Here is an 18,618-nt window from a genome sequence, read left to right on the forward strand (position 1 = left end):
TTCCTGGGATTCTGGTTCCCATTCTGATTGGAATTAAAAATAACAATTAAACAGTCTGTGAGATAACACACCTAGAGGAGAGGAAAACAACTATGGTTGTAAAAATATACAAATTACAAAATAATTATGAACTTATAATGGATATACCAGTTTATGAAATGCTTTCACATCCATCCTCTCATTTCATCTGGATCGAAGCCCTGTGAGACAGTGTAGGCCCTTGGGAGGATGTTAACTGGCTCACGCAGCTGTTGGACGTCCAAACGTCTTCAGTGATAGAGCCGGGGGAAAGGAACGCTTTGTAGGATGGCCTCCTGGAGGGTCTGGACCCCAGCTGAGGCCCCTGCACCAGTCAAGAGCTGTGGACAGCTCTCCCGCCCACACCGCCGTTCTGCCCAGCACCCCATCTGCACCCCATCTGCACTTTCTCTGCACCCTGCCCTCCCCTCAGACAACCCTCAGAGGGGAGGCTACACCCTCGACCGTCTCTCGTTTCTGTTCACTGTTCTAGTTGTTCCGTTGTTTCTTAGCTTGGGAGACCTGAAACCTCAGCATCTCATGCTCAATGAAAGCAAGTACATTGGGATGAGCATACTTCAGAGCATATCCTACTTCAGATCACATTTGACTTCTATCCTGTTCATTTCTGTTGGAAATGTATTGATCAGGAATAGAGCTGCAAGTGAGGGCTTCCCTGGTGGCTCAAATGGTAAAGAATCTGCCTGCAATGCAGGAGACCCAGGTTCAATCCCTGGATTGGGAAGATCCCCTGGAGAAGGGAATGGCAACCCACCCCAGTATTCTTGCTGGAAAACCCCATGGACAAAGAAGGCTGGAAGGCTACAGCCCACGGGGTCACAGAGAGTCAGACACAACTCAGTGAACTCTTTCACTTTTCAGAACTGCAAGTGACAGAGAACTCACAATAATAGGGGTTTAGGAATAGATAAATTTCCCTCAGGTAAGCAGAAGGGCTAGTGTGGAGGCTCCTAGAATCTGAGCCCTTTGCATCTTGTCTCCCTCACCTTTATCATATAGCTTCCACACAGTGGTCTAAGATGACTTCATGGTCTATGATGACTGCTCAAGCTCCTGCCATCACATCCCACTCCATCTACTAAGAAGGTGGAAGAGGAACAGCCGTCTCCTCTGAAGACATTTCCCAGAGCTTACGCACACTTCTACCTCCATGGCACTGTCTCGAACCCAGTCATATGCCGTATCTAGCTTCAAGGACAGCTAGGAAATGGGGTCTCACTACTCTGGGTGGCTAGGTGCATTGGAGGATAATACAAGTCCTAGACACATGAGTTCTGCCTTGTTTAACAGAAAAAAAGACTAGCCTGAATGTCTAAAGACACAGTCCACCTTTGTCACCATATTGCTCTGTGGCCTTGGGCAAGTCCCGTCGGCCTTTCTGGGCCTTCCAGCTCTCTGTAAAGGGGGGGATGTGGCTGAGACTGTCTGAAACTCCTTCCCACTGTGGCCTCCTGGGAATCTGTGTGTAATCAGTGGTGGAAGTCAAGGAGAGCAGACAGTGTAACACCCCAATCTGCATTTCCTTGGCAGGACTCAACCCAGGGCCACAAGTGGGGCAGACTGTGATATCCAGAAGACCTGGCCAGCAGCGATCCCCCAGCCTCCCCCGCTGCTGGTCCTCACTTCAGCATAGGCAGGAGTAACAGAAAAACCCTCAGCTCAGCAGCTTCTCAGAGCAGGCATGTATGCCGCCACTTGTTAACAACCACCCCCTTCTCTGTTCGCCGTTCCAGTTGTTCGGCTGCTTCTTGGCTTGGGAGACCCGAAATGTCAGCATCCCCGCGCTCAACGACAGCAAGTACATCGGGATGAGCGTCTACAATGTGGGCATCATGTGCATCATCGGGGCAGCCGTTTCCTTCCTGACCCGGGACCAGCCGAACGTGCAGTTCTGCATCGTGGCCCTGGTCATCATCTTCTGCAGCACCATCACCCTCTGCCTGGTGTTTGTGCCAAAGGTACGGGGCGGCCACTGACAACCCCCACCCTCCCCACCCTGGCGTCTGGCCTCTGGCTCCGTCACAAGGGGATTGCTATGTTTCTTCCACATTCTGAAAGTTTATGTACTTTAAAAAAAAAAATAATGACCACAATTCACATCACAGAAAGTTTGGAAAATGCAGAAAAGCAAAACCAGATTTTTCAGAAATCTTACATAGTCCTGCTGCCCAAAAATCATCACTGGTAATATTATGATTTGGTTTTTTACTGTTAGTATTTCTGATTAACAGTCTTTTTTTTTAATGATTTAGGCAGTGACACTTTCTCAGATAGAGCTACAATTACCATACACTTTGTAGTTGCCTTCTTAACTTCTGCCCTTTGTACGGGCCCACGTTTTATGATCATGGAGGGCAAGTTCTGTAACTGACTCATCCACGAGTGAGTAAACAATACTCCCTTACTGGTGAGTATTACAGTTCCTTCCAGATTTTTATATTATAAATGAACTTTTTTTCCTCCGTAATACATTTTCCTTATTTCTAATTATAACCTTAAGGTGGAGTCACAGAAGTAGTACTTCTGTGGGTCAAAAGTAGTAAGTGGGTCAAAAGGAGTAAGCATTTTAAATAACCACTTATATTTTTCATTCATCTGAAGGGCTGACCTGAGAGATATTTTCCAAACATTATCCTATCCAGCAGTGGGCAGGTGACCCAGAGGCCTTGACCCCTGCAGAAGGCTGATCTGTGTAGAGGGAAACCTGACCTTCAAGAATAAAAGGAGGAGCAGGACACAGAAACAGTTGAGAAGCCATTGACCTGAGTTAGGGAGTATCTGCCTTAGAAAAGGGGGAGGGAGACCTGGGGGGTGCCCCAGCTCCTGCAGCCTCCAGAGCATAGGCAGTGTCAGCTCTGTTCTAGAATGCCTCTGGCACACACTCCTTCCTTTAGTTGGCAACACCTTCCCAGGCTCCAGGTTAACACCACAGCTTCTTTGCCTGCACGCTGACTTCCTCTCCACCCTGTGGAAGATGCCAGATGAGTCTGAGTCTAAGCCCAGCTCTTACCGGGTCACTGCTTTTTCACCCTCTCTAGCTCTTCACTGCGCTCCTGGCTCCAGGACTGGGTCCCCACCACGGGCCTGCCTTCCAGGACCATCGATCTCCTTGTCTCCCCCAGAGAGCCCTGTCCCCACACAGACGCCCTTCTCTATAAGCGCCTGAGCCCCAGGCCTCCCTAGATTGCACATGCCATCCCTTCTCCCCAGACTTCCTTCATCCTCACCATCCTTCCACAGACCCTCCCTGGGTCTGAGCCCAAGCCCAGAGCAGCATGGTGAGCACTCTGGCCTGGGGAAGATCCCTTCTCCATCCCTGCTCCTTGCCTCTGAACCACGAGGTCCCGGCGAACAGAGGCTGTGGCCCTGGTTCTGACAAGCACAAGCCTGCACGCTGTCTTCACAGCTGCCGCCTACGGCCGCTTTTATTCTCTGCGTGGAGTAAGGCCTGAGGTGGAGTGAGGCTAAGAGGCATGGGGTGGGCTCTGCAGGATGGCTGGGATTCTCACGGAATCAGGGTCAGGAGACCAGACATCTAGGAGCAAGGAAAAACCCAAGACTTAGCAAGAGGAAGGGCCTGCCCAAGGGCACACACAAAACACAAGGACAGAGAAAGCCTGAGCCTGGCCTCCAGACGCCCAGGCTGTGTGGTTCCCAGGGTCCCCTGTTGCCTCTGGCACAGGGCCCCTGGAAGCAGCTGGAGGGACACGGGGGAAGCATAGACCCCAGAGTCCTGTTTTCAGCCCTCCTTTGTCCTTGCAGCTCATCACTCTGAGAACAAACCCAGACGCAGCCACTCAGAACAGACGATTCCAGTTCACTCAGAATCAGAAGAAAGAAGATTCTAAAACCTCCACCTCAGTCACCAGCGTGAACCAAGCAAGCACATCCCGCCTGGAGGGCCTGCAGTCAGAAAACCATCGCCTGCGCATGAAGATCACAGAGGTACCTCCCACAGGGCGGGTCTCAGGGCCCATCCTCCCACCTGGGTCCTTCTGCCTCGGGCAGGGACTCCCCGGGCTGCCACTTCCCCCCACATCGCTCAGAGCATCACCACGGCGTGATGCTGCAGCCCCATCTCCTGTCACTGTGGCTGCAGCAAGAACTGGGGGAACAGAAACTACACAGAATCTGACAGGAGTTTATTGCCCACCTGGCCCAGGCTATGGGGTCCAGTGATGCCCGATTCAAGACATTCTTTGACAGGAGTTCTTAAGAGATTTGTGAGCCCCCAGATTAGAGCAATGAGTTGGGAAAACTGAGTTTCCTACTTGGGGCCAGGGCAGGAGCTCTCACTCAGCTGGAGCCTGTGTCTTCCAGCTGGACAAAGACTTGGAGGAGGTCACCATGCAGCTGCAGGACACACCAGAAAAGACCACCTACATTAAACAGAACCACTACCAAGAGCTCAACGACATCCTCAGCCTGGGGAACTTCACCGAGAGCACAGGTAGGGGGTGGCGGGACCCTGGGTACGAGGGGTTTTACAGCTGAAGACGCTGAGGCTCAGAGGGGCGGTGCAGGGCAGGCCTGAAGCCCCACAGGCCGCGCTGGAGGGTCTGAAACCCATGACTTTTGAGCACAGTTCAGGGTTTGGAGCCCCACCTGGGGACCCACCTACACACAGCGCTTCTGTCCCTCAGTCCCCCAGGCTTCAGCTCCACGTGTCCACAGCACTGCCGGTATTCCCGGTGTTCTGACTAGGGGCACGCTGTTCTTAGTGAATAAGGTACTCAGACTTCTCCCAGCGTTACAGTTTCAAACACACCTCATCCATGTACAGGAAAGGGATAGTCTGTAAGATGACATGACGCTCAATCCCACCAACCACTTGAAGAACAACAGTCCATTTTTTGCCTACATTTAGGCAAAATTTTTTAAAAGGGCACCAGTGTTGCTAAGAGCATACAGAAATGGACATTTTCCTGCAATGTTCTGGAAGTTGATCTGGCGCTCTCTAAATGTCAGGTGTTAAGCTCATTCACTAGTGACTCCCCTAGCAAGAGGCTGCCACTTGGAAACAGTTGCACATGGTCAAAGGTGTAGACACAGTGCTTATTGTAACACTACCTGCTGGGCGAGAAAAGCTGGAATTAACTTACCTGTTTGTCATTTGGGGTGGTCTTACTGATTATGATACAGCCCCAACAGGGCCCATGATACAGCTGTTCCAGACTGAGGTGTATCTGTTTGTGCAGGGCTCCCAGGTGGCTCAGTGGTAAAGAATCTCCTGCCAATGCAGAAGATGTGGGTTTGAACCTTGGGTCAGGAAGATCCCCTGGAGAAGGAAATGGCAACCCACTCTAGTACTCTTGCCTGGAGAATCCCATGGACAGAGGAGCCTGGCAACCTATAGTCCATGGTGTTGCAGAGTCAGATATGACTCAGCAACCAAACAACAAAAATCTATTTGTGCAGATGTGGAAAGATCTCTAAGAAAAGTCCAATGAAGACCAGAATTAAGATATACACAAATGCACACACATGTATGTATATGTGTTTGTATGAGTGCATTTTTTAAACAAGATTTGGTAGAATAAACACCAGGTTGTTAACAGTATCCACCTGTATGAAAGGGACAGTATGTGAGGAGAGTGGGTGAGAAAATTAATTTTATATAAATTCTCTATTATTGCATACTACTCTGTGCATACTACTCATTAATATTTCTCTACTCTTCGCATCCTGTCATTAGCATATAGTCATTAATTTTATAAAACCAGTTTTTATTTAAATCAGTGAAAAATCTTTAGTTTCTTTTTTATAAGAAGTATTTTATTTTATAAACAATTTTATAAAATTCTTATATATTGAGGGTTGATTGTTAAAAGTTTAGACTGAGATAAGTAACAAGGAAATTGGGCCCTTCAAATTAGTGGAGAAATATGAATTATTCAGTACATTTCATTGGGATAAATGGGTAGCCACCTGGAAAAGAATAAAGTTAGATCCTTACCTCACAACTTACCCAAAAATAAATTCCAGATGGATAGAAGGTTTAAATATAAGAAAGTGACACCATGAATGCACCAGAAGAAACCATAGGAGAGTTTCTCTTGTGATCGCAGCAGGGGAAGGGGACCCTTTTCAGTTTGATGTAAAAGAGAAACCACAAAAGAAGAGGCTGACCAGAACACTGCACGGTACGTCAGCCTCAGGCGAGGGAGCCATTCTAACCGTGAGATCATCACCAACACAACCCGGAACTGCGAACAGTGTGGTACTTCAGAGACCACGGCAGGCACACCTGTAACCTGGGAGCGAGAACAAGAAGGCAGAGCCTCGTCCAGCCTCAGCTGGGACAGTGACTCAGGTTTTTGACGCTGTGCGTGCTATCAAATGACAGTGAAAGCAGCATGGGTGTTCAACTCTGGGGTTACAGACAGATGTCAGCAGGTTCACAAATTCAGAATCTGTGAATGAAGAGAATTGACTGTGTTCACGTGGATGCAAAATGACATACATATAAGGTTGCCCCCTGTAGCAGAAAAAGAAAACACCCAAGCTCTTTTCCAAACCAAACGAATTCAGATCTCTCAGGTCAAGGTCATGTTTTTATATTTCTTTAGTTCTCTCCAGGTGGGTCTGAAGCACAAAGAAGGTTGAAAGCATCATGTTTTGTGGCTACACAGTATTTCTTTGGAGGCCCCATTTATACATATTAGAAAATAACAAATCCATTATTACTGCACAAATTTGAGTTAGTTGCAACTTTCTGATGTGGTAAAGGATGGTGATTTAAACATCTTGTATATATCATCACACAGATTGTTAACTATTTCTTTGGGATAGTTTCTCAAAGTGGAAATTCTGAGTAAAAGAAACATACTTTTTAAAGTGTTTGGTACTTATTGACAGTACCTCCCAGAAAGATCATGACAGTGCATACTCCCACCAGCAGTTTATGATTATTATTCTTTTCAATCCGTGGCATTCTTGGAGTTCTTTTTTCTTTGTCATTACATTCCTAACACACCCTTGAAAAGAACCTTCATATTAGAACCTCTCATTACTATGTTACCTACATTGGTCAACTTGATTCCCTTTTCTCTTATAGAAAGGGAGGTCCCACGGTACACCATCCACATCTCCAGCACGCCGTGTCCATCCCTGGATGGGAGCTTCTAGGCTCCCTGCCTTGGGCTCAAGAGAGCAAACTCAGGGACAAGGGCTTAGAGAACTCAGGGGAGATGGGCTCTTCTGCATTCTCTCTTCTTGGGCAGTATCCTAAAAATAGATACATTGTTGATTTTTTAAAAATTAATAGAATTATTGCAATATTGTTGTTCTGCATTCAGATGGGGGAAAGGCCATTTTAAAAAATCACCTCGATCAAAATCCCCAGCTACAGTGGAACACAACAGAGCCCTCTCGAACATGCAAAGATCCTATAGAAGATATAAACTCCCCAGAACAGTAAGTACCTTCTCCTTTGGAATTACTGCCAAAGAGTACTGCACAAGAGTTTACAATTGGCACCATGTTGTCACATGCGTTACTTTATTTGAACTCTACGGTAATTTCATGATACAGATCAAATTACAATGCTTATTTTACAGATAAGAAGACTAATACTCAAAGAAGCGAGGTGACTTGCCAAAGCTTACCAGTTGCCAGATGCAAGAGACAGGGTTTGAACTTGGGTCTGTCCAACATCAAACCCCATGTTCTCTTCCTTTGTTGGGCTTCCCAGACGGCTCAGCAGGAGACTCCGCCTGCAGTGCAGGAGACCCGGGTTCGATCCCTGGGTCGGGAAGATCCCCTGGAGAAGGAAATGGCAACCCACTCCAGTATACTTGCCTGGAGAATCCCATGGACAGAGGAGCCTGGCAGGCTACAGTCCATGGGGTCACAAAGAGTGGGACATGACTAAACCAACTGAGGAGGCACACAGCCTTTGTTACATGTAAAATGAATACATTTACTTAACACTAATTTACTGAGACCTATATGTATCGAGCACAGAAGTGAAGAAAACAAATAAAAATCCTTCCCTTCATGGAGTTTACCTTCTATCTGGCAAGACAATAACTTAACAAAAAAGCAAACCCCTGTATGTAAATGATAGGTGCTTTGGAGAAAAGTTGAGAGAGTATAATTTTACACAGGAAAGTCAGAGCAGGCTCAGTGAGAACGTGACATCTAAGCAAAGCCCTGGACATCTCTGGTAGCTTTGTCCCCACAGGTAATTTTTAGTTCTTCCCAGTTTACGGCAGATTAGAAGCAGCAATTAGAAGTGTCAACCCTGAAACTTGTTCCCTAGGAAGTGACAGAATAGGGAGGAGCCAGCAAAAGGAGCCCATTCACCAACCGCAGTGTCATTTGGGGCCAGGTGGTCACAGAGTTGAGAGCCTCTCGACCCACTTAGCTCCAAGGCCTTGAAGCTGATGGGTCCAGTATAATCACTGATGATTACATGGCACTCATCAGTGATCTACCTATGAGTTCCGTGCACTAGAGTGCAAGCACCTTGAAGGTAAGGTGTAAGTCCTTCCTATGTCCCTTGGATTGAACACAGCTTCCAGCACTGAATTCAGGGAAAAGCAAACAGGATCCTAGCAGACACCAGAACGCGAGGCTCTGACAGCAACACACAGATCCCACCCTGCTCAGGATGCTCAGGCACAACACGCTTTCCCAGGTCAGGTTCATTCTTCAGCTCCCCATTTTCCTGGACTCTTTGCCAACACTAAGTTCAACCTGAATTTCAAAATGAGGTCTCCAACACACTCATCTCTCATGAGCACTTGGGGTACACCATTCTGGCCAGCAGGGCCTTAGGGAGTGGGGGCAGCACTGCCTCTGGCTCCGTGCATCTCAGAGCCCACCAACCCCTGCCTGCACACTAGGGGCACCTGTGAGTTGATTTACTGCCCCATAAAGCGCTGTCTTTCAACAGAAGAAGTCCCACCTTCCCAGTCCTTGTTGTTTCTGTGCCCAGCAGAGCAGGTTCTCTGTACCCTTTCCTCATCCTTCTAATGGAAACAGCAACACTCCTTTTGCCTAGCGGCTTCTGTGAAGGTCTAGGGATTTTCCCCCGAGTGCCCTGTGGGACACAAGGTGGCCTGAGAGTCCAGGGAAGGCAGCTCCCCAGATGCAGCGGCGCACTGTGCAAGACGCAGCAGGGCAGGGGAGCAGTGGCCCGTGCCCATCCCCCAAGGCGGTCTTCACGACAGCTGAGGTGGCCCTGCTGCCTGCTGCTCACGGGGTCTAGTGAGAAGGCGGGCAGAAGCGCGGGCACTGAGCAGGGACTCTCCGCTCCTCCTCTGTCATCCTGCTTGCCCAGCCCCAGGTTTGGTTGTTTTTTTTTTTTTTTAACTGCATTTCTTGGAATTTACCAAGACTTGGGGGGGCTCACAGGAGGAAAGAAATCATTTTCTGGGGGCGGGGGGGGGGGGTGTAGTACAAAACAGATGACATTTAAACTGTACCTTAGAGGGAAAGCAGAGGAAGAGCTTTCTAGGCTGGGGAAACGGCGTGTGCAGAGGCTTGGAAGACTGCCCATAAGCAGGGTTTTAGGGGAAACTAGCCACAAGAGGGTAAAATGCTTGGTGGGAGCGGGTAGAAGATTCACCTGGAGAACCTGGCAAGAAGCAGATCTTAGGGAGCCCTGAATGCCCCATTCCAGTGTTGGAAAGAGTACACTAGTCACCAAAGAAGCCAAAGACCAGGAAGGAAGCTCCTGGAACTGGCAGCATCAGGGAAGCCAGTGAGGCGGGACAGAGCAGCTGAGAAGCCTTTCAGGGATGGAACCCAAAGCCAAGTCCATCTGGAGACTTGCAAGAGTAGAGAGCTGTCTATGTCTGCAGCAAAGCCCTGTTCAAAGGGCAAAGTCTTGTTCTTAGGAAGCACTGGAAGCTCAAGAAGCCGGCCTCCTCCCTGCTTACTGTCACCGTGGTTACTGCCGGGCAGCAGCTGGCACAGGTAGGCCTGCATTAAACACCTGCCAGATAGGTAAGTGATTGGATGACAGGATGGCCAGACCCTGGACTGAGAGAGAACTGCAATCCTACCATCGGCTTCTTGGCCCAGGAGTCCAGGGGCCTTCCTGGTGAGCACAGCCAGCTAGCGTTCACTAACGCTCCTCTCTTCTCTCTCCTGCCGCAGCATCCAGCGCCGGCTGTCCCTCCAGCTCCCCATCCTCCACCACGCCTACCTCCCGTCCATCGGAGGCGTGGACGCCAGCTGCGTCAGCCCCTGCGTCAGCCCCACCGCCAGCCCCCGTCACAGACACGTGCCACCCTCTTTCCGAGTTATGGTCTCAGGCCTGTGAGGGTGGGAGGCCTGGGGCCGGGGCCTCCCCACGACAGAACCACACAGAGCAGAGGCCGCTGCTGCGGGAACACTGTCGGCTCTGGCTGTGGAGCAGCTGGCACCACGGCTGGCCTTGTGGGACTGCTCAGATGGCACACGGTCCACAGGATGGGGGGCACTTGGCACCGACCTCGCGCCTTATTTGTGAAGTTTTTATTCTTTCACAAAGAAGAGGAATGAAAATGACCTCTTCCTTCATGTCTGCAAAGGAAGAGCAGCTAGGATATTTGAAACTTTGCAAAAAAAAAAAAATCCTAGACAAGAAGAAAGTCGCTACAACTCCAGCTAGAAGTCACTGAGTGGCCCTGAGCAGCCTTGAGAAGAGGCGGAGGCTTCCGGAGAAACCACCTCTGCCGCTCCACACACGCCACTGGCAGTGGCCCCAGGGCCAGCCCGTCTCCCCTCTGGGGAAGGAGGCAGGCAGGGCAGCCAGGCCTCCAGCGGCCAGTCCAGCCAACCCCAGCCTTCCTGGAACAGGGAGTCTTGCGGGAAGTGGGGCCGGGCACAGCTCTGCGGGCCAAGGGCTGGGGTACCCGAGTAGGCCGACTCACACATTAACACAATAACACCCATTCCGGGACCGTGGGGATTTAGGGCACGTCACTGCAGACACACGCTGCAGCATTCACCCACAGTCGGCCATGCACCTTCCACGTCACCCATGTCTTTGTGTTCCTATCAGGTGCTCCCCATAATAAGGGGAACACCCGGGCTAATCACAGAATGTCTGTTCCCAGCAAACACGATAAAGAAAGATTGTGCACTTTAACCTCTCTCATCAGGGCCCAAGGGCTGGCTGGGGTTTTGTTTTGTTTTTTTCCACTGACTTTGTTTCTGACCAAAGTGAATCGGGGGCATCTGCTAGAGAACATCCCGTAGTCATGGGGAGAATGTTGTTAGCTGAGAGCTTCCCTTACCTTCCAGAAGGCGGCCTTCATCCGGACAAGCCGCAGGCTCTGCCCTTGGTGGGGGCCGGGGCGGGGTGGGGGTGATCAATCAGCATACTGATTCTCATTCATAAGATCGCTCTTCCCTTTTAAAGGAAGCCCAGAGCACTGGCCTGGGAGTGAGACAGACCTGGGTTGGGGCCCTTGCTCCACTACTAAGTCCTTCCATGACCCTGGGCAGGTCATGTCTCTCTGAGCCTGTATCCTCTCACTAACAAACTGGGGTTGAAATAACACCCGTCCTGCCTACCTCACAGGGTCGCTCTGAGGATCAAAACTTGATCTTGTCCAGAAAAGCTTCCTACCGATCAGTGAAGCGGCCCTGACCCGTGAGGTATCAGGATGACCATGACCTTCAGGACAGTCAGGGCTGCGGCCCAGAGAAGCACCCAGCACAGCCCTCTGCCAGGATCCACCCAGCGGGAGAGGGGCTCCCGATGACGGTTGTGACATTCCTGGAGGTTCATTCTCTGCTAAAGAAAGGCCTGAGTGACAACGTCCGGGACATCTCCACAACTGAGCAGTCGCTCAGCTCCCTACAGAAACCTAACGGCAGCTTCAGCAGGCAGGCAATAATCTCTTCCCAGACCACTGAAGTCAGGAATACAGCGCTGTCACCACCAGGTTTCCACAAAAGGGCCCATGGGAATCTCAACCATCGCCAACATTTCCAAACACCCTATTTCACGTAGCACAGCATTCCCCTCCCCTCCCCCAAAGAGAGGTTATGGAGGAACGTAGCTTTTAGGGGGGAAAAGAATGTTAACACATCACAGGTCAAGTTGAAGTCACTGTCTGTTTAAGGCACTAAAAATCGGTGTTGTCACTCACTGTGTATTACAGTATTTACTTGCTTTCTTGATTTAACCAAACCAGATTTAATTTAAAGATCACATTTAATTTTTCAAGGGGAAAGAGACAATTCATTGTACATAATGTATACACAGACACACACACACACACAAAATAATACCTGTAGAAATATTAATCCAACATAGCAGGAAAAAAACACAGAAGTATCAGACAGTCGGAAGCGAGTGTGTGCGTCCGTGACCCGCTGTGACTCCTGAGTGCGCAGTCTTCTAGATTAACCCACACAGTACATTCTGTCTTAATGATACTGTAGGTTCACCCGATTTTTTTTTCAATTTCCCCACAAATAACAAGACCCACAGAAGTGACTCTAGCTATTTAACGGTTCTGTTCTTTTATATGCAGCAAACACACCATACATTCCCTAAGAGGCTTCAGCCTGAAGGTATTTTCCAATGAACGTCAGTGCACAAACGCTTTAAATCAGACTGGAACTGCCAGAATCAAATGTAAATGAGGAGTTTCTCGTACCCCTATTGCATGGTATCAATTTTTAATAAATTGTTGCAAATTTGTTTTTATGAATAAAAGGAAAAAAACTGTCTTTAATGCCTACTTTTCCCCAAATGCAGGTCAGATCAGGCCGTATCCTTCTGCTCAGAAACTTGGGGGTAGCTCTGGGAGAGTCTGCCCAGTATGTCCCTTCCTTCAGACGCTGCCTTTGCAGACGGGAGCAGAGCAGCCCTGCTGCCTTCTGGTGATAGGTCCTGGGGAGGGAACCTGACCTCACCTGGGCCAGTCTCTTTCCAAGGCAGAGAAGTCGCCCACAGAAGAGGAAAATGAAGCCAGCACAGAGAGAAACGGGATCAAACGATGTGTCCTGCTGGTGGTGTCCAAGTACCGGGCCAGCTGTTTCTGAAGGACAGCAGACCCCTGGTCCGCAGATGGTCAGTTCTCTCAATGAATCACTCTGCCTAGGTTAGTTCAAGTTCTGTTCCCAGCAGTTGCAACCAAAAGGTTCCTGACCAGTTTAGAAGCCTCACTGCCACCCTGGCCCTGACTCCCACTCCAGGCCATGACAGCCTGTGGAGATTTGGTCCCAAGCTCCTTCCAGACACATGGCCCACCTCCCCCGGACCCTGCAGACTGTCTGCACTTCCTTCACCACACTGGCCCTGAGTCTGCAGCTCCATCTCAAGCCCACCCCACCCTTCAAGGTCTCATCCCAATGCCCTCTCAGTTCCCTCAACTTGCAATGTTCTCTTCTGCTGTGCCTCTCCCACCACACTGGGTACAGGCTCGTGCTGGCCCTTCCTCTCCACCCCAGACGACGAGTTCCCCACGGATGGGAGGCACGTCTACCTCCTCCGTGCCCCCACCTCCCCCAGCATCAAGCTCTCTCACTGGCTCGGAACAGTCCCTGACGAGGCTCCTGCAGAGCTGAACATGTGGCTGAGGCGGGTCTGTGTTAGTTTCCAGGTCTGGAAGACTAAGCAGAGCCAACGTGGCCACAGCAGGCCAGGGAGGCCTGAGGCCGTGGGACTGGCTGGGAGGCCGCGGAACAGGGGCTGGACCCACAGACCCCACTAGAACGCCGGATCCAGGCTGGAGTTTCCTAGTGCACAAGATCCTCAGTGGTGAGCCTGTAAGGAGCAGGTCTCCTGAGCCCTGGCCACCTTCTACACAGCCCTCCTCTGCGACACGGAGGGTCAAGAGTGGGGAACAGGTCCAACAAGGTTATCTCAGGTCACCGAATGAGCCATGGTGAAGGCAGGGACAGAACCAGAATCCTGATTAATCCGCCTTCTCTACCTGATCTAGACTCACAGAAATGAGGAGCTAAGAACCAGCTCAGGGGTCAGCTTGTCTAGCGCCTCACTTCACACATGGGCTGAGGACCAATGTCAGGAGTCAAGGTCAAGCAGACAGTCCTGAGAGGGAGGCACGGAACCTGGATTTTCTCACTTTGAGATCCAGCTCCTTCCTCACACCTGACCCAGAACAACCACAGCAGGGAGACACTGCTCCACCACCTCAGGTTACTGAGAAGTCTTCCTATTTCCCCACTAAACACGGAATCAACTGAAGAAAATTTTGGCCTTTCCTCCTAACACTTCTGAAAATTCTCACGGGACTGAAGAAAATGCTCATCACCATCATGAGTAGAGTTCTTCATGCCTTGCTTGGCCTCGGGGAGCAGCTCTGTGGTAACTAAAGTCTAAAGGAAAGGACGCAAGAATGGTAGGCACCTCACTCTTTCATTTAGGGGTCTCTTTGACTTTCTTTGGTTATGATTAGTTGTTTTTGAGGTGAAACTAAAATAAAGACTATTTCCGAGCCTCAATGAGAAGCGTTCCAGAGTTGAAGAACTTTGAGAAAACGCTGGTTGGCAGTCTCCTTGCCCTGTGCTGCGGAGACGACCCTGGGATGATAAGCTTTGAAGCAAGGTGGGAAAGGCTTCTAGAAAACAGCGAACCTGGGGCACCAGCCAGAGCCCTGACCTTCCAGACTGTTCTCCATGCTCAGCAGTCTCCTCTCTGTAAGAATCCTCACGGGATCGGACTCCAGAGGCTCAGAAGCCAAGGTCAGGGAGAGGAGGTAGTGCTGGGTTTAAAAAGAAAACAGAAAACGCACCAGTAGTCACTGGCTGCTCTGCCTGTCCAGCCCATTCCTGCCCCTCCCCCCGGCAGCAGGGCTCTGTTTGTTAGGGGACGAGAGGGACCTATGGGAGGGACCCTGCTCCCTTCCCTGGACACAGAAAGAAAGTGAAAGTCGCTCAGTTGTGTCCCAACTCGTTGTGACCCCAAGAACTATACAGTCCATGGAATTCTCCAGGCCAGAATACTGGAGTGGGTAGCTTTTCCCTTCTCCCAACCCAGGGATCAAACCCAGGTCTCCCACATTGCAGGCAGATTCTTTACCAGCTGAGAGACAGGGGAAGTCCAATTCCCTGGACACAGAGATTGGCTTAAAGATGTGCTCATTACCTAAGCCCAGCCAATCAGAGCCCTTCCGGGGTTTCAGCCAGAGTTTAGTCTCAAATCTTGCCTTACAACCAGAGAGAAATAAAAAGAGAAACTGAGCTCTGACATCACCCGGGCTCAAGGATCAGCAATCCCTAGACATACTTGCCTTTGAGGCTCTCTGCTGTCTCAAACTTTGAGAATTCTGCCTCCCTCTTTTCCCTTGGCTATAAGGAGACATTAGGAAAATACATCCGTTCCCACACCCACCACTGAGCAAGGAGGGCAGCTAAGGGGAGAGGGGGCCTGAGAAGCCTGAGGAGGCTAGGGAAGGCCCAGTGTGGGTCGGCCTGTCCCTTCCATGCTCTCTGAGCCGGTCCTCTGCCGGTGCCCCATCTCCCGGCTGCTCACACCCTGCGTGGTCCTGAGCAGTAGGGCCTCTGAGGCTCTGGGCGGTAAATGATTGACAGTCTCCTGAGAGAAAATCAGCCCGTACTCAACCTGCACCCCATGCCCTAAATCCCTGCCAGTCCCACAGCCTCAGTCACGACTGGTCTAAACTCTTATGGGCCTGGTGGGTCCTGCCTGGACATGACTATTCACCACCTGGTTCCTCCAGGTCCCACTTCCAGGGGCCCCAAACCCCCAGAGGGCATCTACTAAGCCCCTGCTTTTTGTCAGGGCCTGTGCTGGGAACATGGGAACAGCAGTGAACAGGACACAGGTCTCGTGGGGTAATGGAGGAACAGGTGCATAAAGAAACAAAGACAGCGTGTAATCAGCTCAAAGTGGGGAGCCAGAGGATGCTTCCTGGGGGGTGTAACCTCCCTACAGGTCTGCCTTCCTGGGCATGTGATAGTATAGTTGCTTCCAAGAGTCCAATAGTTAGCTTAATGTTCTGCTGTCATTTTGAAATTCTTAATAACTTTTGAACAAGAGGCCCAACATTTTCATTTTGTACTGAGTCCCACACATTATGTAGCCAGTTCTACACCTAAACCTGAAGATGAGAAAGAGCTAGCCAGCAAAAGAGGGAAGGGAGAGTAGGGATGGGGTGGGAACTGGCAGTCCTACTCCTGCAGAATGCACACACTGACTGCGGCTGCCGGGGCTGCCCCGACACGCCCCGTTCAGGCCGACTGGCTTATCCCATGTTAATCATCTACAGTGGAATCCGTGTGGCCCCTGATGCCGGAATGTTCAGACAGCATTCATCCTATCTGTGTACAATGACACAGGTCACAGATGAAAATCATTAGATCTGGGTGCAGATTTCTACTTCCCAACTCATCTGGCTATGTAGCTTTGGATAATTCACTCAACCTCTCTGAGCTTCTGTTCCACATCTGTAAAATGGGCATATCTCACCCAAGGGCTCATGTAGGTGAAAGTGCTTTGTAAACACTCAGCTGATATTTGTTTTATTCCCAGACTAGAGGAATGTAAAGGGAAGAGCTTCAATCAGCTCAGGGTGCAGCCCACAATCTAGCTCCCCAACAACGGAATGCATCTTGGGAAGGACACTGTTAGGGAGACGCTCTTGACAAGTGGTGGGGGAGAAAAGTGAGATTCTGAAGACAAGGCTGAAACAGAGACAGGGGAACAGTTCGGTTTGAAAGGACTAGAAATTTAGGAGTAGAAGGAAAGAGAAAGGTGAGAGAGGAAGAGGGCAGAGTGGCCAAAAGATATGGAAGAACAGAAGCATTAAACATTTGATATCGAGTCATTTTGTTCAGTCACTAAGTCATACCCGACTCTGGTCATCCCATGGACTGCAGAATGCCAGGCTCCCCTGTCCTTCATTTGCTATAAAATAAAATCTCCTCTACCCTTCCCTACACTCTCTCCCACCAAATACCCCTAAACCTTCGGTTTAGTTTACTATACAAGCAGAAGTCTTGGGGGTTTTAGTGGAAATGAAAGAAAGGGACAAATTCTACGTCTGGATGGAAATCAAAGTAGGGATAAAAGCAGCAGCAGAGGGGAAAATAATCTCCCTGCACAACAGAAACAGGGAGCCAGACGTGAGCATGAGCACAAGGTCTGTGGAAATCCACACATGTACCGGAAAGGCACTGGCCTTTTCCAGAGTCAGGTATGGTAGGGATGGGAAGTTTGGATTAATCCCCTCTAGATCTCACTAGGCAGTGGAACCCCTGCTGACATCCAGGTTACATAAGTAACAGGAAACATTTTATCCCTTAGAGCCATCTCAAAGATCCTGACTGCAAAGGCAGAAATACTAGAAAGTAGCTCAGTCGGTAAAGAATCTGCCTGCAGTGCAGGAGACCCGGGTTCGATCCCTTCTCCCCTGGAGAAGGAAATGGCAACCCACTCCAGTATCCTTGCCTGGAAAATCTCATGGACAGAGGAGCCTGGTGGGCTGTAGTCCACAGGGTCACAAAGAGTCGGGCACGACGGAGCGACTAACACAACACTAACACAGCCAGTAACACTGTGGTCAACTGGATCACAAAATCAAGTCCACACAGAAAGCTCTGGGGGTTAAAACTGGAGAAGCTGCCAGCCTGCACTCAGACTGCTGGTGTTGAAGAGCTGTCAGTTCGGCAGGCTTTGCTTTTGAGGTCACGCTCAAGGTCTCTGCTCTGGTCCACCACACACTAACTGGAGAGTTAGAGCCCTCCACAAAGAGGAAAAACATTTGCTTTCCCTCCATCTGAATTCCAATGCAAAAGACCTAGGGTAGTACTTGAAACCACAGGGATACCTTTTAAAATGCATTAGGTAACTTGCTTTATTATACAGCAAGTTACCTAAATATGTTCAAACTAGATGTAAACTCATGCTTATATTTTCCATATAAAAGCCAAATAGACTTATGACTTAAATGCACAGAAAATGACAAGACCAATAAAAACATCTTAACACAGATTTAAAGGAATAAATGAGGTTTTGCTGAAAATTAAGTTGCAGCTCTTAACACAAGCACAGTACCAACTGTTCCCAGGCATGTCTCTTTGAGTTCAGTCTGCCTGGTGTGATGACTCAATTATCACACTGCTTTTCTTTATTTAAACTACTGTGAAAACTTCATTTATTCAGCACACTGTAATATCACTTGGCCTTCACTCAACTCTAACACATCACTTCTCTATTAAATCCACCTTTGTTTTTTTTCTCATGAGCTACTGACAATCGTGGGGCCATCCAGATAATACACGCAAATCGAATGATGATTGAGTGCTGATGCCATAAAGCACTAGGCAAAGGGCTTTGCAAGCATAATCTCACCTAGATCTCACGGGGACCCCAGAGCAGGAGCGATTACTGCCACACTTTCGCAGCTAAAGGCACTCAGGGTGTGAGTGCCGTCCTGTATCACACAGCTGGGACAGAGAGAGGAAATTTGAACACCGAAGTCCAGGGCCGGAATACACCCTCTTTATACTTTTTAAATAGCCTCAGGGCTTCCCTGGGGGCTCGGACGGTAAAGAATCCTCCTGCAATGCGGCAGACCTGGGTTCGACCCCTGGGTTGGGAAGATCCCCTGGAAGAGGGCATGGCAACCCACTCCAGTCTTC

At 49.7% G+C, this 18,618-nt stretch overlaps 1 protein-coding gene across 1 annotated transcript in view; it reads left to right on the plus strand.

The window, feature by feature from the left end:
- The window catches only part of GABBR2 (gamma-aminobutyric acid type B receptor subunit 2), a 64,957-nt gene extending 52,240 nt beyond the window's left edge, over positions 1 to 12,717 (plus strand). Inside the window, exons 5-9 of the mRNA XM_070480752.1 lie at positions 1,773 to 1,997; positions 3,802 to 3,984; positions 4,360 to 4,489; positions 7,338 to 7,455; positions 10,147 to 12,717. Of these exons, the coding sequence (XP_070336853.1) occupies positions 1,773 to 1,997; positions 3,802 to 3,984; positions 4,360 to 4,489; positions 7,338 to 7,455; positions 10,147 to 10,312 (822 nt within the window). The 3' untranslated portion in view covers positions 10,313 to 12,717. The remainder of the gene's footprint in view (positions 1 to 1,772; positions 1,998 to 3,801; positions 3,985 to 4,359; positions 4,490 to 7,337; positions 7,456 to 10,146) is intronic.
- Positions 12,718 to 18,618: the final 5,901 nt, after the last annotated feature.

The sequence above is a fragment of the Odocoileus virginianus genome, chromosome 18 (assembly GCF_023699985.2).
Source record: "Odocoileus virginianus isolate 20LAN1187 ecotype Illinois chromosome 18, Ovbor_1.2, whole genome shotgun sequence".
Classification (NCBI taxonomy): domain Eukaryota; kingdom Metazoa; phylum Chordata; class Mammalia; order Artiodactyla; family Cervidae; genus Odocoileus; species Odocoileus virginianus.